Raw genomic sequence first — 19348 nt, 5'->3', positions numbered from 1 at the left:
TGGGTGAAATATCAAATCAAATTTATTTATATAGCCCTTCGTACATCAGCTGATATCTCAAAGTGCTGTACAGAAACCCAGCCTAAAACCCCAAACAGCAAGCAATGCAGGTGTAGAAGAACGGTGGCTAGGAAAAACTCCCTTTCCGTTCACCTTCCCACTCCTGGGCCAGACTACACTCAATCATATCAAAAGAACAGTATACCATCACAGAGGCAAAATGTGTGATCTGTTGCCACAAAAAAAGGGCAACCAGTGAAGAACAAACACCATTGTAAATACAACCCATATTTATGTTTATTTATTTTCCATTTTGTACTTTAACTATTTGTACATCGTTACAACACTATATATAGACATAATATGACATTTGAAATGTCTTTATTCTTTTGGAACTGCTGTGAGTGTAATGTTTACTGTTCTTTTTGATTGTTTATTTCACTTTTGTTTATTATCTACTTCACTTGCTTTGGCAACATTAACATATGTTTCCCATGGCAATAAAGCCCTTAAATTGAAATTGAATTGAGAGAGAAAGAAGGAGAGAGGGAGGGAGAGAGAGTGGTTGCTAGGGGAGGGAGGCCGCAAGACACAGATCATTTGCCACACACACACACACACACACACACGCAGAGAGAGAGAGTCAGTACCTAGGTGATAGCAGAGTGAGTAGCACCTTAAGTGGGCTGTGTGTATTTTTTTATTAAAATAGTACCTAACGGTAAACTAGAGAGGTGAGTGGTGATTGGTTTAAATACTGCAGCAGGGAAAGGCTAACTCAGTTCACTAGCTAGTGATCCTATGTATGGGGCCAGGAGTTTTTCCTCACCATGTGATCATAGTTGTCCCTTTCAGGTCACATGGTCAGGGAAACCTTAGGGCCCTATAAAACAATTAAAGTCATTGTATATCCATGCATTCTCTTGTATATCCATGTCACAGCTTTTTGTGTACCCACCAATCACTTCCTGTATTGGATTGAGTCAAGGGTTACAAGCTAAAAGCAGGAAACAGGTCACCCCCCCCCCCCCCCCCCCCCCCCCCCCCCCACCATTCTTCATTTGCACTCAACAGAATGAAACAGAGAGGGAGAGAGAGAGAGCTGTATCCTAGCTGCAGTTCCAGTCCTCCTAATAGAGCTGATTATAGAGCCTGCAGCCTGAACTGAGTCCCACAGACAGCCCTAATTCACCAGCCACAGCTGCACTGCCTGATAACACAGCACCGCATCGAACAGAATAGGGGAGTGGGTGTGTGTGTTAGAAGGGTAAAGGAGAGAGAATTAGAGGAAGGGTGTGTGCATGTGTTTATACAGTAGATGGAAGGAGAGACAGTGTTGAGGCAGAGACAGGTTAATCAACACCATTTTTATATACCAGTGGTAAATGAAGTCTGACTATAGAGCCATTGTGAAAGAGAACACTGAGACTTTTTTATCAACTCTTTCCTCTTAATCACCAGGTTTATTAAGCTCTAAATACATTATTTCTACCAATTCTATTTTTCTGTGCACTTGGTAATCTTCATGTTTTTTCCAACTCAAGGTCCATCCATCATTAATGAAGGAATTCTATGTATGCCATTCAGCTTTTATCTAATGCAAGTTACAGTACAGGGAGTTCATACATTTTAGTGATTCCAGCAAGAATTGAACCCACAGTCCTGGCATTGCTAGCACACCTCTCTTACCAACTGAGCCACACATTCATTCAGCATTGCAACAATTCCCTCACTCACCCACTCTTTCTGTATTTTCTAATAGTTCCATGTAATACTCAGTGTATTTGTCTAACAGTGAGAGGAAGAGGTGTCTAGGGAGATGGAACTGCCTAGTCATGGAAATAACTCCCTGTGGCTCAACATTGACAGGGAGAGGGTGAGGTGGAGTGGAAAAACGAAGGATGGCTAAGCATCAGCACCAAGTCAACCATTTCAATTAACTCTCACCAGGGAGGTGTAGGGGGTACTGACACAACAGGTGTGTCTGCATGCCCTGTGTATGTGCATTGTGTTGACTCTAAGCTGAGGGAAAGGTACTATACCTTACAGCGCAGGTACAGATCTGGGGGCTTTTGTAAGATTTGACTTCACAAGGTAAGAATGGTCTCTGAGTCTTGTTTTTCCCTTGAAAAACATAGTCTGTGTCATATCTTAATCTGGAGACTAGTTATATAAAACTGTGATTGGAAGCTTGAAAATACACTTTAGATGAAATATGTAGGATAATGAAAAATTATACTTTACTTTCAATACTGCAACTTTTTTTAACTCGTCAAACTACAGCTAAAAATGCCAGTGGTCAACTATTAAGACCTGTTTGTGTGATAAATGTTGAACTGAAAGTGAGGGACCTCCAGTGAAGGTGAATCTGACAGACCTCTGGAGGACAAGTGAAACAGCCCTCTCCTTGAGGTGAGGTGGAGTGGGCCCAGCTGTCCTCTGTCCTTTTTATGGTGGGGTTTCTGTTGTTATGAATTATGCCACCATCAAGGGGTGAGGCCAGGGGGAGGAAACTGATAGAACAGGTCTGCTAAAGAGGTGGAGCTTGCAGGGACAGGAACTGTCTCCCTCCTCAACCCCTCACCCTCGCTCACCCTCATCTCTCATTTATCACAGCTCACAACTCTAAGGCTAGCTGGCGGAACAAGAATGGTTCTAAAGTGCCTTTTCTAAATGGGTCGATACATTGCCCCTGTGTTCAATCGGACAGAGCACAGGAGAACCAGAAAAAGTAAATCAATGTTCTATGTATTTACTCTGATGCCATGTCAATTTGATACGCATTGCGGATAATGGCACACACACACACACACACACACACACACACACACACACACACACACACACACACACACACACACACACACACACAGAGAGGAAGCCTGGAGATAGGCAGTGATGTGCTGAAAGGAAGGTTGAATCATCTCATTCAAGGAAAGTATTGATGCATGCAGTTCACATAAAGGGATCCTGGCTGCAGCAGAGGAAGGCACTAATAGGATTCATATTTTCCTGAAAATCTACCAAGTTTCAATACCGGGAATAATTCCAATTTATCCAGAGAGTCCCGGGAAGTACTGCAAAAATAGAAGTTCCCATTTAAAGCGTTTAAAACCAAGTTACCGTCCCTATGCCAGGCCAATCAGAGGGGCTTTGCACCACCTTGTAGGCTTGGTTGCACCACTATGTAAAGATTTCAGAGAAAGTGAATCTGATATTTAATAGTGATAAGAGTAACTATCTTTGATTGCTAATGACATTGTTGTGAATTGTGAAACAGGCAGTTCATGTTCTTCAACTCATTCAGCACTTTTCAGCAGTAGGCTATCTCGACACAGAGCGTTCAGGACGCACAGCGTGCACCCTGAGTATAGCGTTGTCAAATCATACAAACTTTGTAATGGCAGTCAATCAAAAGTTAAATGACAAAAGTTGCTAAGCTTGCTAGATAACCTCCTTCAACGAATGACAGAATATCTCCTATATTTGGCAAAATCGAGTTGACGATTATGCAGGTAGCAAATCAACTCATGAATAACAGGGAGATGAAGAGTGGAAGTAGTTGCAATATCAAGGTATCTTAACCCAGACCAAAATATCCATATCTTCTCTCATACCATTTGTTGATCACACATTCTCTACTGAAGCTCTCATATGGGCAGCAGTACGAGACAGACCAGAGAAGCTCTCATATGGGCAGCAGTACGAGACAGACCAGAGAAGCTCTCATATGGGCAGCAGTGCAAGACAGACTAGAGAAGCTCTCATATGGGCAGCAATACGAGACAGACCAGAGAAGCTCTCATATGGGCAGCAGTGCAAGACAGATTAGAGAAGCTCTCATATGGGCAGCAGTATGAGACAGCGCAGAGAAGCTCTCATATGGGCAGCAATACGAGACAGACCAGAGAAGCTCTCATATGGGCAGCAGTACGAGACAGACCAGAGAAGCTCCCATATGGGCAGCAGTGCAAGACAGACTAGAGAAGCTCTCATATGGGCAGCAGTATGAGACAGCGCAGAGAAGCTCTCATATGGGCAGCAATACGAGACAGACCAGAGAAGCTCTCATATGGGCAGCAGTACGAGACAGACCAGAGAAGCTCTCATATGGGCAGCAATACGAGACAGACCAGATAAGCTCTCATATGGGCAGCAATACGAGACAGAGCAGAGAAGGTCTCATATGGGCAGCAGTATGAGACAGCGCAGAGAAGCTCTCATATGGGCAGCAGTATGAGACAGCGCAGAGAAGCTCTCATATGGGCAGCAATACGAGACAGACCAGAGAAGCTCTCATATGGGCAGCAATATGAGACAGAGCAGAGAAGCTCCCATATGGGCAGCAATACGAGACAGACCAGAGAAACTCTCATATGGGCAGCAATACGAGACAGACCAGAGAAGCTCTCATATGGGCAGCAATACGAGACAGAGCAGAGAAGCTCTCATATGGGCAGCAATACGAGACAGACCAGAGAAGCTCTCATATGGGCAGCAATACGAGACAGACCAGAGAAGCTCTCATATGGGCAGCAATACGAGACAGACCAGAGAAGCTCTCATATGGGCAGCAATACGAGACAGACCAGAGAAGCTCTCATATGGGCAGCAATACGAGACAGCGCAGAGAAGCTCTCATATGGGCAGCAATACGAGACACACCAGAGAAGCTCTCATATGAGCAGCAATACGAGACAGACCAGAGAAACTCTCATATGGGCAGCAATACGAGACAGAGCAGAGAAGCTCTCATATGGGCAGCAGTACGAGACAGACCAGAGAAACTCTCATATGGGCAGCAGTACGAGACAGAGCAGAGAAGCTCTCATATGGGCAGCAGTACGAGACAGACCAGAGAAACTCTCATATGGGCAGCAGTACGAGACAGAGCAGAGAAGCTCCCATATGGGCAGCAGTACGAGACAGACCAGAGAAGCTCCCATATGGGCAGCAGTACGAGACAGAGCAGAGAAGCTCCCATATGGGCAGCAGTACGAGACAGACCAGAGAAGCTCCCATATGGGCAGCAGTACGAGACAGACCAGAGAAGCTCCCATATGGGCAGCAGTGTGAGACAGACCAGAGAAGCTCCCATATGGGCAGCAGTACGAGACAGACCAGAGAAGCTCCCATATGGGCAGCAGTACGAGACAGAGCAGAGAAGCTCCCATATGGGCAGTAATACGAGACAGCGCTGAGAAGCTCCCATATGGGCAGCAGTACGAGACAGAGCAGAGAAGCTCCCATATGGGCAGTAATACGAGACAGCGCTGAGAAGCTCCCATATGGGCAGTAATACGAGACAGCGCTGAGAAGCGGGGAAAATGTTCTAGCGGTATTTTGACATACTTATGCGAGAGAAGTGCTTTCATAATGCAACCTATAGATTACAGAATACAGTTAGGAATTTTCATGCGAGACAGGAGTCAGTATATTGGGTTTCAGTGAGATTGGGGCCGGACAGGAAAATAACCTAGGCTCTAGGACAGGAGAAGAAAATGTTTTCCCTCATGTCTCTGAATTGTTAACATACTTCATGTCTGTGACAGAGATGACTATGTAGTGAATTGTGCATAGGCCTACCAAATTTGTGACTATCTGAAGAGTCACAATGACAACGCAAAGAGGCACGCGTTCTTTTCTAGGCTATACTCTAGGGGTTTCCTGTAGGGTTTATTAACTACATTCGTGTCGGTTGTGCTGTCCAGCAGTGTCAATTATGTGTGTGCTTTGGATTTATGCAACTTTGTGTGAAGTAAATACGCTAGGCTAAAGGCTTCAATGCGACAACCTGTTTGATTATGTGCTATTGTATTAGTTGATAATCTGCTGCTGTGGAACTGCATTAGTGCGACATTGGGGGAAAATGTTGTAATTTCCCGGGTCTTGTCATTACCTTTTTTCAGGAAATGTGAACAGTGTTCCCAGGGCAGTCCCGGGATCCCAGTTATCCATGTTAATCCCTAGAAGGTACCAGCTGCAACCACTCCAATTAGGGCCATGCCCTGTTTAAGCAGCACACCTTGCTGCAGTCAGGCTGCGTTTACACAGGCAGCCCAACAATGTTATTATTATTTTTACCACTAATTGGTCTTTTGGCTAAAGCAATTAATTGGTCTAAAGATCAGAATTGGGCTGCCTGTATAAACACTGCCTCAGAGCTCTATTGCATTCGGTGGGTCTCCAGCCCAGTGACTATCTCAAAGACTATGGACCTTTTGATTAAATGTTTTTGATAGACTGAACAGTCAAATGGCGGCAAGAGATATTTCAGTTACAGTTTTGACCTCTGTTGAGTTATTAAGTGCTTGAACAGTGATATATACTCTGATTTGAGCTAGACCTTTTATTTAGCAGTTTGAATTCCACTTTCAAAGTGATAAAACAGCAGAACATTTTCATGTTTGCACCAGTCCTTTGGCTCCAGTGTCCCGGTCATGCGCACACACGCACACACACACACACACTGTGCCAGATGATGGCCCTGGTCCAGGTTTGTGATGATCCATCAAGGATGTGTCAGAACAGCCAAACCATGATTAGTTTATGCTTATGATTTAGGGTCTGCAGTGTTGCTGCAGACCCCACACACACGCATGCCTGCACATACACACAATATTACAATTCCAGTGCAGCCCTGGCCGTAGATGCAGAACCATTAGCTGTACAGGACCAGTGGAACCACACTCTTGTTTTTGAATTCTTTCTTTTTTTTCAGTTGATTGAACAGTTAAACTTTGAGACATTGTGACAGAATATGTCGCAAGGTTAATGGCTTGTTTGTTAGAACAGATTCTGTTTGTGATTGTACTGCTGAATGGAGCTCTGTGTGGAAATGTGTTAGTAGAACATCCTGACCTAGCTCCTCTGGTTGAGTGGGGGATTTTTGTTTGTCATGCTCTTTGATGGGTTTGCGTGTGTGTGCGTGCATGTGTGTGTCGGTTTGACGGTCTTTCTCCGGCTAAGGTCAACAATATTGACTGGGATTTGCCAGTAATGACATGGAAAAGGTACACATACCACACATAACTGTATCATACATTGATTTGTATTGTATGTCCTCTGAGCCATCTAATAACACTTCTGAAAGGTTCCTGCAACATTGTAACAATGATATTGAAATATAAGAGCAGCATTCCCTTGATCTGAAACCAGATTTGAACCCTCAGATCCAGTACAGTATAGGTCGTTGTCAATAAAACGTCACAATACAGTGCACAGCGTTCGATTTGCCTACTGGGGTGCAAGGAGACCCCCACCTGTAATTTCAGATATGTGAGGGTAGCCCATCCATTTGGCATGTAGCTACACTCTTAGAAAAAATGTGCTATATAGAAGCCTTTGAAGAACCCTTTTTGGTTCCAGTTAGAACCTTTTTGGTTCCAGGTAGAACATTTTTGGGTTCCATGTAGAACTCTTTCCCCATCGGGTTCTACATGGAACTCAAACGGGTTCGACCTGGAACGAAAAAATGGGGACTGCCGAATATGGGGACAGCCGAATAACCCTTTTGGAACCCTTTTTTCTAGGCAAACAGCATGCCATTAGCTTGCTTCATCAGAGATTAGGCTTTTGGAAAGAGCTTAACATCGGCAAGTCCTCGTGCTGTTAAAGTTGTCAGTTGGACTACTGTCATCACCGCTATAGATGGCAAGAAAGTCAAACAATATTTGGATATAATGCCATTTATCCCCTGAAAGTTTGCTTGTTATGTAGCTAGCCATATTGACTTGATCTGTTTAGCTAGCTAATTTGACGTAGTCCATCAATGTAGCCTATCATGTCTGCCAGCAGCAATCGTGATTAAACACTCTTAGCAACAATGTGGAAAATGGGATGTTAGGTAACTTCGCTAGGTAGGCCTACATAGGTTGAAGAAAACAGTACCTTAGGTCTACTTACCGCTATATGTGTAGCCAACTGTACAACGTTTCTACTAGTAGCTTGCAAAGTAAACATTATCAGCTAACAGTGCATCTGCAAATGCCCCCTTCTGCTGCTTGACAGGCAGAGCCCACAAAGGAAGGGAAATTAACCTAAACCACTAATACTTGTCAGGTATAGGTAACTTTTATTTTATATCACTCAAATATCCAATTAATGGTGTATCTGAAATGATATGATCAATTGATGTTTACTGATTGTGAAAAGCATGCAGTTACTTGCTCTATAACTGATGATAGAGCTAAATGTGCGCAATTGTTTTGCATGGAATAATCGGAAATGTGTCATTCTGACTATGCTCTTCAAGAGGTGATGCTATTACAACCAAATACTTAACATTTATATAACAGTCCTTTCAAAACTGCACGCAGTTTTAGTGGAGCTGGGAGTCTTCTTTCCCCCCAGCAGGCAAATCAAAAGCTCTGCACATTATTGTAACGTTTTATTGATGATGACCTATAGAGTCAATGAGATGCACGGGCCTTAGGGCCAGATTTCGATTTAAAAGATATGCTTTTTCTACGCATGCCTTTCCTACGCACTTCTCAGAAGTTGGTATTCAGACTTACGTTATGCAAGTGCGTAACGGGCTTTGCAGGCACTAAATACATTTAATTCAACCGCTGAAAACCCTCCCACTTGATGGCCAATATATTTTTCATTCAATAGGGTTTTCAGTACATTTATTGTCTCCGTTTCAGCACCAACTGGTAGATTATTTATATATATATATTTGTATATACAGTGCATTCGGAAAGTATTCAGAATCCTTGACTTTTTCCACATTTTGTTAAGTTGCAGCCTCTAAAATGTATTAAAATAGTTTTTTCCCCTCATCAATCTACACACAATAGCCCATAATGACAAAGCAAAAACTTGTTTTTAGAAATGTTTGCTAATTTATAAAAAAAAAAAAGAAACAACTGAAATATCACATTTACATAAGTTTTCAGACCCTTTACTCAGTACTTTGTTGAAGCACCTTTGGCAGCAATTACAGCTTTGAGTCTTCTTGAGTATGACGTTACAAGCATGGCACACCTGTATTTGGGGAGTTTCTCCCATTCTTCTCTGCAGATCCTCTCAAGCTCTGTCAGGTTGGATGGGGAGCGTAGCTGCAAAGCTATTTTCAGGTCTCTCCAGAGATTGGGTTCAAGTCTGGGCTCTGGCTGGGCCGCTCAAGGACATTCAGAGACTTGTCCCGAAGCCACTCCTGCGTTGTCTTGGCTGTGTGCTTAGGGTTGTTGTCCTGTTAGAAGGTGAACTTTCACCCCAGTCTGACGTCCTGAGTCCTCTGGAGCAGGTTTTCATCAAGGATCGCTCTGTACTTTTCTCCGTTCACCTTTGCCTCGATCCTGACTAGTCTCCCAGTCCCTGTTGCTGAAAAACTTCCCCACAGCATGATGCTGCCACCACCATGCTTCCCCGTCGGGATGGTGCCAGGTTTTCTCCAGACGTGACACTTGACATTCAGGCCCAAGAGTTCAATCTTGGTTTTATCAGACCAGAGAATCTTGTTTCTCATGGTCTGAGAGTCTTTGGGTGCCCTCCAAGCAGGTTGTCATGTGCCTTTTACTGAGGAGTGGCTTCCGTCTGGCCACTCTACCATACCAAGACCTGATTGGTGTAGTGCTGCAGAGATGGTTGTCCCTTTGAAAGGTTCTCCCATCTCCACAGAGGAATTCTAGAGCTTCTCCCCCGATTGCTCAGTTTGGCCGGGCGGCCAGCTCTAGGAAGAGTCTTGGTGCTTCCAAACTTCTTCCATTGAAGAATGATGGAGGCCACTGTGTTCCTCAGGACCTTCAATGCTGCAGAAATGTTTTGGTACCCTTTCCCAGATCTGTTTCTCGACACAATCCTGTCTTGGAGCTCTACGGACAATTCCTTCGACCTCATGGCTTGGTTTTTGCTCTGACATGCACTGTTAACTGTTGAACCTTTACATATACAGGTGTGTCCCTTTCCAAATCATGTCCAATCAATTGAATTTACCACAGGTGGACTCCAATTCAGTTGTAGAAACATCTCAAGGATGATCAATGGAAACAGGAGGCACCTGAGCTCGAGTCTCGAATTTCGAGTCTCATAGCAAAGGGTCTGAATACTTATGTAAATAAGGTATTTCAGTTTTTAATACATTTGCAAAAATGTCTAAATACCTGTTTTCGCTTTGTCATTATGGGGTATTGTGTATAGATTGCTGAGGATTTTTATTTATTTAATCAATTTCTGAATAAGGCTGTAACGTAACAAATGGTGGAAAAAGTCAAGGGGTCTGAATACTTTCTGAAGGCACTGTATATTTTTTTGTTGGTACTTTTACCCCCTTTTCTCCACAATTGTTAGCTACAGTCTTGTCCCATCACTGCAACTCCCCTACGGATTCGGGAGAGGCGAAGGTCAAGAGCCATGTGTCCTCAGAAACACAACCCTGCCAAGCTGCACTGCATTTTGACATACTGCTTGCTTAACCTGGAAGCCAGATGCACCAGTGTGTCAGAGGAAACACTGTCCACCTGGCAACCAAAGTCAGCTTGCAGGTGCCCGGCTGCCACAAGGAGTCGCTAGAGCGCGATGGGACAAGGAAATCCTGGCTGGCCAATTGTGCTCCGTATCATGGGTCTCCCGGTCACAGCCGGGTGTGACACAGCCTGGGATCGAATCCGGGCCTGTAGTGACGCCTCAAGCACTGCAATGCAGTATCTTAGACCGCTGCTCCACTCAGGAAGCTTATGCACATTTTTGGGTTAGGAAATGTACAGTGGGGCAAAAAAAGTATTTAGTCAGCCACCAATTGTGCAAGTTCTCCCACTTAAAAAGATGAGAGAGGCCTGTAATTTTCGTCATATGTACACTTCAACTATGACAGACAAAATGAGAAAAGAAATCCAGAAAATCACATTGTAGGATTTTTAATGAATTTATTTGCAAATTATGGTGGAAATAAGTATTTGGTCAATTACAAAAGTCTATCTCAATACTTTGTTATATACCCTTTGTTAGCAATGACAGAGGTTCTATAGAGGTTCTGTAAGTCTTCACAAGGTTTTCACACACTGTTGCTGGTATTTTGGCCCATTCCTCCATGCCGATCTCCTCTAGAGCAGTGATATTTTGGGGCTGTTGCTGGGCAACACAGACTTTCAACTCCCTCCAAAGATTTTCTATGGGGTTGAGATCTGGAGACTGGCTAGGCCACTCCAGTACCTTGAAATGCTTCTTACGAAGCCACTCCTTCGTTGCCCGGGTGGTGTGTTTGGGATCATTGTCATGCTGAAAGACCCAGCCACGTTTCATCTTCAATGCCCTTGCTGATGGAAGGAGGTTTTCACTCAAAATCTCACGATACATGGCCCCATTCATTCATTCCTTTACACGGATCAGTCGTCCTGGTCCCTTTACAGAAAAACAGCCCCAAAGCATGATGTTTCCACCCCCATGCTTCACAGTAGGTATGGTGTTCTTTGGATGCAACTCAGCATTCGTTGTCCTCCAAACACGACGAGTTGAGTTTTTACCAAAAAGTTATATTTTGGTTTGATCTGACCATATGACATTCTCCCAATCTTCTTCTGGATCATCCAAATGCTCTCTAGCAAACTTCAGACGGGCCTGGACATGTACTTGCTTAAGCAGTGGGACACGTCTGGCACTGCAGGATTTGAGTCCCTTCTGATGTCCTTTGACAGCTCGTTGGTCTTGGCCATAGTGGAGTTTGGAGTGTGACTGTTTGAGGTTGTGGACAAGTGTCTTTTATATTGATAACAAGTTCAAACAGGTGCCATTAATACAGGTAATGAGTGGAGGACAGAGGAGCCTCTTAAAGAAGAAGTTACAGGTCTGTGAGAGCCAGAAATCTTGCTTGTTTGTAGGTGACCAAATACTTATTTTCCACCATAATTTGCAGATAAATTCATAAAAAATCCTACAATGTGATTTTCTGGATTTTTTTTCTCATTTTGTCTGTCATTGTTGAGGTGTACCTCTGATGGAAATTACAGGCCTCTCTCATCTTTTTAAGTGGGAGAACTTGCACAATTGGTGACTGACTAAATACTTTTTTGCCCCACTGTATGTATCCAATCCATGAAATATTGGAAAGTGGAAAAAAGTGTACAATAAGTTTTGAACAATAGTGCTATAAATCTACTCTAATCCTCACTAATCATGGAACTGTATGACAACGGTCCAGTCATTGTGAACCCTGTGCCAGGCTCCAGGTTTAACCTGCTAAGTGTGGTCTGAGTTCTATAATGATTCAAATAGGCTACATGTCCCAAATTATTGCACAACTTGTAATACGGTAGCCTAATATGATCCACTAATGCTAGCGATCCTCAGGAACACCTCCACAAACCCTACAGAGGAAAGAAAGGTAAACGGGACGGAATGAGGCAAAATGTAAGATACAAATTGAAGCAAAACTAACACTGAAGTGACAGGTGTAAATACATGTGGGTATTACTGATGAGGGAGGGGGGTTCTAAATGGACAGATGGAATTGTTTTAAGATGGTCATGCTATGGATCATTTAGCTATTTGATTTAGAATTTTAGGACCCCCTTAATAGGTGGGTTGAGACGCATCCAATGCAAAAAATATATCTCTAGATTAAACTGACTGATTTTTTAAAATTATGTTACTTAGAATTGCGTGCGTCAATCGACTATAGTGGGTTAACATGATACAAATTGTAAAATAAAACAGAGAAATGGCTGGGTATATAATTAAAACATTCTAAAGCGCATTCAGCCCTAGAAACCTATAGCTTGGGTCTCCAAATTTAATCCATTCAAATTATGAGGGCATACAATTTAAATTCTGAATAACGGCACAGCTATTTATTGCCTACTTCACTGTGGAAAGGGGAAATATCTAAAACAATTGCTTTGTGTATTTACAATCCCCTTCTCCTATCAGATTACTCATTTACATACAGTAGCTCTTATGAATTTATAAATTACAGTGCATGAAGAATGCTGTTATTTTATCGGAAAAAAGAAAGTAGGTGCTTTTTCCACTTGGAATCGGCAGGTTCGCTCAACCTTATTCATGATTTTCTCTTGCGTAAAGGTGGAATTATTAGGGAATTGAGTCAAGGTCAGAATATAGCGTATCTGTAGATACACCTTAATTTCTTAGATCTCCACCCTGAACGAATAGCGGGTAAATAGCTTGCCATTCTCATGCATAAGCTCAAGGTCAGAATACGGATAGAGAGTAAAGTGCATAAAAAGGGAATTGCGTTCCATTTATGTGCACTTAACTAGTGTCGGAATCGGCCCCTTAGTGAATAGATAGAGGCCACAGTTTCCCAATCATATCCTTATGTAGTTGTCTAACTAACACACACACTCTTACCGCACCCACTGCTTATAGTTTTACCCCCTCCAGGCACTGACTGAAATGTACTAGGGTTGTCACGATGCCAACATTTTATTAACGATACTATACCAGGCCAAGTATCACGATACGATACCAGGTAGTATCGAGATGCCACAGGGAAAATGTGTCTCCGCTGTGCATCGTGGCACACAACTTCCGCATCATGCATGCATTATTTTCCAGAGAACTCATAGCCCCTCATTGATTAAACCTTACATAATGATTCACATGTCATTGTGGCAGTAAGCAGAACAATAATACATGAAATTCTCATTACTGTTTCGTGGTTCTTTTGATCGGTAGGATGAAAAATTCAGTAGTATCATATGAAACAGTACTATGGTATTCATAAATCTTGGTATCATAAGTATCATAATGTTTTGGTACTGTGATATTACCATGGTACCGGTATATCGTAAAACACTAAAGTGTACACGCACGCACACAGGAACACGCATTCACACACTGATACCCATATCAAGTGGGTGGAAGCACCTATCCATATGCATGAGGAGAGCTTTATTTAATCCCTACTGTTAATCACTACTGCTTGGTCAAAGGTAGGTAAAGGTTGCATTACTATGGAAGAGTAATGGTCAGAGTGGGAATTAATCAGAAATGACCCCCACCCACACTGTAGACTTAACACCAAGTACATGAGGCCTGCTTTTTATTTTTTATTTTTGTTTGATTTAAGATTTATTTAACTAGGCAAGTCAGTTAAGAACAAATTCTTATTTACAATGACGGCCTACCAAAAGGTAAAAGGCCTCCTGCGGGGATGGGGGCTGGGATTAAAAATACAAAAAAATATTAAAATATAGGCCAAAACACAGATCACAACAAGAGAGACACCACAACAATACATTAAGAGAGACCTAAGACAACAACATAGCATGGCAGCAACACATTACTTCTGCATGTGTGTTCAGTTAAACAGCTCTGTTGAAGATGCTGCAGATTACTGATGGAGTACTCCTGGTAAACATGCTGAGCTCTGAGCATTAGGTCCAAACAGATCACTTTCCCACGAGCACACCACCCACATCAACCAATACTACACCACTCCCCCGCTCCTCCCTCCCTCCCTCCCTCACACACACACACACACACACACACACACACACACACACACACAAACACACACACACTGCAGTGTAAGCAAAAATAATGTGAGAACACCAACAATGTTTATTATAAATGTGGTGAAACAAGTTCATCTAGAAACCTTGATCTCTCTGAAGATACAGTACAATATCACCGCAGCCAACTAGCAGCATCAGTCAGTCTGATAGATGTGTCACTTTGTTTATTTATTGATTCAACTCTCCCTGGATGGCACAGATTGGAGGTTTCACTAGCCTGCCTGACCTTCACATCTCTTGTCTTCTTCAAGCCCAGGCCTAATGTGTCTGTACGGATGTGTTTGTGTGTGTGTGTCTGTGTGCACATGTATGTGCCTGTGTGTATGTGTGTATGTCAAATTTCAATCAAATGTATTCATAAAGCCCTTCTTACATCAGCTGATGTCACAAAGTGCTGTACAGAAACCCAGCCTAAAACGCCAAACAGCAAGCAATGCAGGTGTAGAAGCATGGTGGCTAGGAAAAACTCCATGGAAAGACAGAAACCTAGGAAGAAACCTAGAGAGAAACCAGGCTCTGAGGGGTGGCCAGTCCTCTTCTGGCTGTGCCTGGTGGAGATTATAACAGAACATGGACAAGATGTTCAAATGTTCTAAGATGACCAGCAGGGTCAGATAATAATGATGAGAGTGGTTGTAGAAGGTGCAACAGGTCAGCACCTCAGGAGTAAATGTCAGTTGGTTTTTCATAGCCGATCATTCAGAGTATCTCTAGAGAGTGGAAAACAGCAGGTCTGGGACAAGGTAGCATGTCTCGGTGCGTGCGCGAGCGTGTGTGAAAGAAACAACCATCCGACCTATAATCCACTTTTTATGCATTAGTGTCATCCTCTGAGGCTCCTAATGTGAAATAGCCTCTGAGGCTGTTCTGACTGAAGTTTGAGTTCTCTCTGAGTTATCAAGTGTCTGTGCTTTGATGCTGGTTTTTGATAGGAAATCATCCTTTAGGGCCAGTTAGTGGCTCTTTGGAACTGGGAATGGGGTTTGGTGCTCCAATTGACCTTTTGACACAGATGGCAAGGACTCTGAGACACCTTGCTGCCTGCCTTCCTCCGGACTTGCTCCAGAGACCATCTTTGCTTGCTCTCCCCATTTGACCACCTCCCTCTGATGACCACTCAGGCCATGCACTTTCCCGCCCCTCCACATGACCTTCCATCTCATGCATGATGTTGTTGTTTTCTAAATTGCTTGTATTTTTTGTGTTGCTTTAAAGCGCTTTGAGATTCATTGTGTAATGAATAGCGCTTTTAAAGTTACATTTATTATTAATATTATGATGTTGATCTAGTTCCTCACAGCTTCTGTTTGTACATGTGAGTGTGTGTGCGTGTCCGTCCGTGTGTATGTGTGAATGAGTGCATGTGTATGTGTGTAAACGTGTGTATGTGTGTGTGAGGTTCTAATGTTACTCTTTTGAAAAAAGGGTTGCAAAGGGGTTATTTAGCGGTCCCTATAGGATAACCTTTTTGGTTCCAGGTAGAACCCTTTTTGGTTTCAAGTAGAACCCTTTTGGGTTCCATGTAGAACCCTCTGTGGAAAGGTTTCTTCATGGAACCTAAAATGGTTTTACTTGGATCCAAAAAAGCTTATTCAAAGGTTTCCCCATTTTAGGTTCTAGATAATACCTTTTTTCTAAGAGTTTATTTTCTGTGTTTGTATCTTCCAGAGGGCAGATGAGGAAGTGGTAGTGGACCAAGGAGGAACCAGCTCAGTCCTCAACATCCACTATGAGAAGGAGGAGCTAGAGGGTGAGACACCTGACCACCTCATTAACCTTTATCTGTGTGTATGTGTGCTTAACAATTGAGCTCATATATTTTTCAGCACAGGAGTCGGGCAACCACTGTTCATGTGCAAGTGTGCATATATATTTGTGTGTTTGTGTGTGTTTGTATGAGCATATTTGCATGTGTTAGCACAATATTGTGTACCACGCAGGTTTGTTCATGAGAGAATGCCAAGTGTGTCTTTCTAGTGTGTGTAAGTGTGTATGTGTTTGTCCATCCCTGGCCATGTTCTGGTTCAAATGTATAGAGATCTACATTAATAATGGATCCGCCAGGTAGGCTTGGGCAGGTTGAGGGGGGTCTACTCTGTCATTGGTTTGTGTGTGCGTGTGTGTGTGTGTGTGTGTGTGTGTGTGTGTGTGTGTGTGTGTTGTCTCACTTTCCTCTGTAATGAGGAGAAAGCTGGATAGAGAACTGAACACACCCTGATGATTTGACTCTTCTAACTCTCCTATAACACATTATTCTGCCAACCTTCTTATAGTATTAACGGGTAGCTGTCGACTCACATCAAGTACATTTGCACTGAATGTTTATCAAGGTAGCTGACACGCGCACACACACACACACACACTCGCATGCACAAACACAGACACAAACACACGCACACAGCCACCAACATGTGGCTGGTCAAAGGCTGTTGTGTCATGCAATATTCATGACTGCCTAACAGATGAGATTGGGCAGATTCAACAAATTCAACAGCTGCTTGATTCCTGACTGCTGTGAGCCTTTTGATCTTTAACTCTTATTTACTTCATCCTGCCCTTAGCTGTTTTACCTGTCCCATTGTGCTGGATAAGCTAAATCAAGCTTACCTAAAGTATTTATAGAAAACGATGTAGGACCCATGTTGAATATGCATCATTGCACCAAGCTAAATCCCAAAACATTTGTTCACTCTCTCTTTCTCTGAGTTTTTATAGTGCTGATGTGAGGGCTATTAAATGTGTCTCTCTCCCTCTCTCTGATCCACCTCTTCTCCTCTCTGTTCCACCTCGCTCTCTCTCCAGGCCACAGGACTCTGTTTTTGGGGGTGAGTATGCCCATGGGTAGACAGAGCCACCGCCACCACCGCCCCCATGGCTCACGCCACCGCAAGAAGGACAGGAGGGCAGGGAATGCTACGCAGCAGGACGAGGAGGGAGAGGGGGCCTCAGCCTCTCATGGTGACATACACACACAAACTTGTTTTCTATCCTCGAGGAGACCTAAAATTGATTTGCATTCAAAATCTAATTTTCCCTAAACTTAATCATAACCCATAACCCTAACCCAAATCCTAAACCTAACCCCTAACCCTAATTGTAACCCTAACCCTAAACCTAACCCCTAATCTTAAAATAACATTTGTCCTCATGGGGACGTGGGAAATGTCACCAGGAGGGAGAATCTTCCTTGTTTTATTATCCTTGAGGAGACTTTGGGGGATTTTAGGTCCCCACAAGGATAGAAGAACAAGACCACACACACAATGTACACTGTACACGTGCAGCAATTTGACTATGTTCAATCCAAACAGCGTCATGTGGAATTTCAATGAAATCCTATATAAAAGTACATCATGTCCAAGGTTGCTGGCTGCTGGCCCATGTGGGGGACATTTCTCTGCAGTTCTATCCCTGAGGTTGTTCTATGGGAAGCCATTCACATGTGTAGGCTGACCTACGTGTTTATATTTCCTTTCTGTTAGAGAGAGGATGGTAAACAAATCAAGTCAATACTGCAGCACAGGCCAGGCCAGGCAGCTAGGCCAGTGGTGTTAATCCATGTCACCTTCACAGGGCTGTGGACACACTGCTAATGCAACCTGCCTCAGCACCCCAGGCTAATATTGATAAGCATGCTGATTAGGCAGCCCAGAGCAGGGACTGGCACGCATAAAACACACAAACACACACTATTGTGTCAGTGTCAGGGGACGGGGGGGGACGGGGGGACGGGGGACGGGTTCCATCTGCAATATGGTCTGAAATACTGTAATATCTTTGAGGTCAACAAGATTTAAGTCAATAATCCCTCCATCAACACAGGCAGGAAACAATTGTAAATATCTAAACAGTCCATCTCCTATCATTATTTACTCTGCTTCTCTTCTCTTCCCAACCCACACATCCTATCCTACTACCTCTGCTCCCACCATTATTTCCTCTTTCTCTATCGTTCCATCATTCTCCCTTTTCCATCTCTCTTCTACCCAAATCTCTATCCTTCCTTTTCTCTCCTCTTCATCGCTCCTCTGTTCATCTCTCTTCACCTTCCCTGCCCTGTATCCCTCTCTCTTCCCTCTTAATATCTCTCCCCTCATCATCTCTCTCTATCTATCCTTCTCTCTCTCCTCTTCATCTCTCTCACTCCATGTAGACACTCCATCCCAGCGTGTCCAGTTCATTCTGGGGACAGAGGAGGATTCTGAACATGTGGCCCACGAGCTCTTCACTGAGCTGGATGAGATCTGTGTCAAAGAGGGCAAGGACGCAGAGTGGAAAGAAACTGCCAGGTCAGGGAGGGACATAGGAGTGTGTGTATACGTGAGGCTTGTGAGAATCCCTACATTGCTTTAACCGCTAAAGATCTCTCTCATCCCTGTAGGTGGTTGAAGTTTGAGGAGGACGTGGAGGATGGAGGAGAGAGGTGGAGTAAGCCTTATGTGGCCACGCTGTCCCTCCACAGCCTGTTTGAGCTGCGTAGCTGCCTCATCAACGGCAGTGTACTGCTGGACATGCAGGCCAACACCATCGAGGAGATCGCAGGTTAGTCAGACCAACACACAGACAGGGAAGAGCCTGTTGTCCAGTGGTAATGATCCTGGCTCCAGACACATGTATGACTCCCCACCAGAGACAGGGGTTCAATTCCCATATCTACCTTCCGTCTGATCTCAAATCTTCCAGAATAACGTGTCAAAATACAAACAAAGTATCATAAAACACTACACAGACAAATATCTTCAATCAATCAATATATTGAACAGGAATCAAAAGTCTAGTTCAAGAATAGGTTAAAAAAAAGCGCACACAAAACATCACCTCAACAGCTGCTACTAACAGACCAATTACAAAATCCCCAAGGGAAATATGAC

At 43.5% G+C, this 19348-nt stretch overlaps 1 protein-coding gene across 2 annotated transcripts in view; it reads left to right on the top strand.

The window, feature by feature from the left end:
- slc4a8 (solute carrier family 4 member 8) overlaps positions 1-19348 on the top strand; it is a 51416-nt gene that overhangs the window by 11674 nt on the left and 20394 nt on the right. For both annotated transcript variants that reach the window (XM_021610036.2, XM_021610035.2), the window contains exons 2-5: positions 16146-16227; positions 17280-17435; positions 18631-18766; positions 18859-19019. In XM_021610036.2, coding sequence (XP_021465711.1) covers positions 16146-16227; positions 17280-17435; positions 18631-18766; positions 18859-19019 — 535 coding nt within the window. The remainder of the gene's footprint in view (positions 1-16145; positions 16228-17279; positions 17436-18630; positions 18767-18858; positions 19020-19348) is intronic.

Source organism: Oncorhynchus mykiss, chromosome 7 (assembly GCF_013265735.2).
Source record: "Oncorhynchus mykiss isolate Arlee chromosome 7, USDA_OmykA_1.1, whole genome shotgun sequence".
Taxonomy (NCBI): domain Eukaryota; kingdom Metazoa; phylum Chordata; class Actinopteri; order Salmoniformes; family Salmonidae; genus Oncorhynchus; species Oncorhynchus mykiss.
Note: the sequence above shows the minus strand (reverse complement) of the source record. Positions and strands in the feature narration are given on the sequence as shown.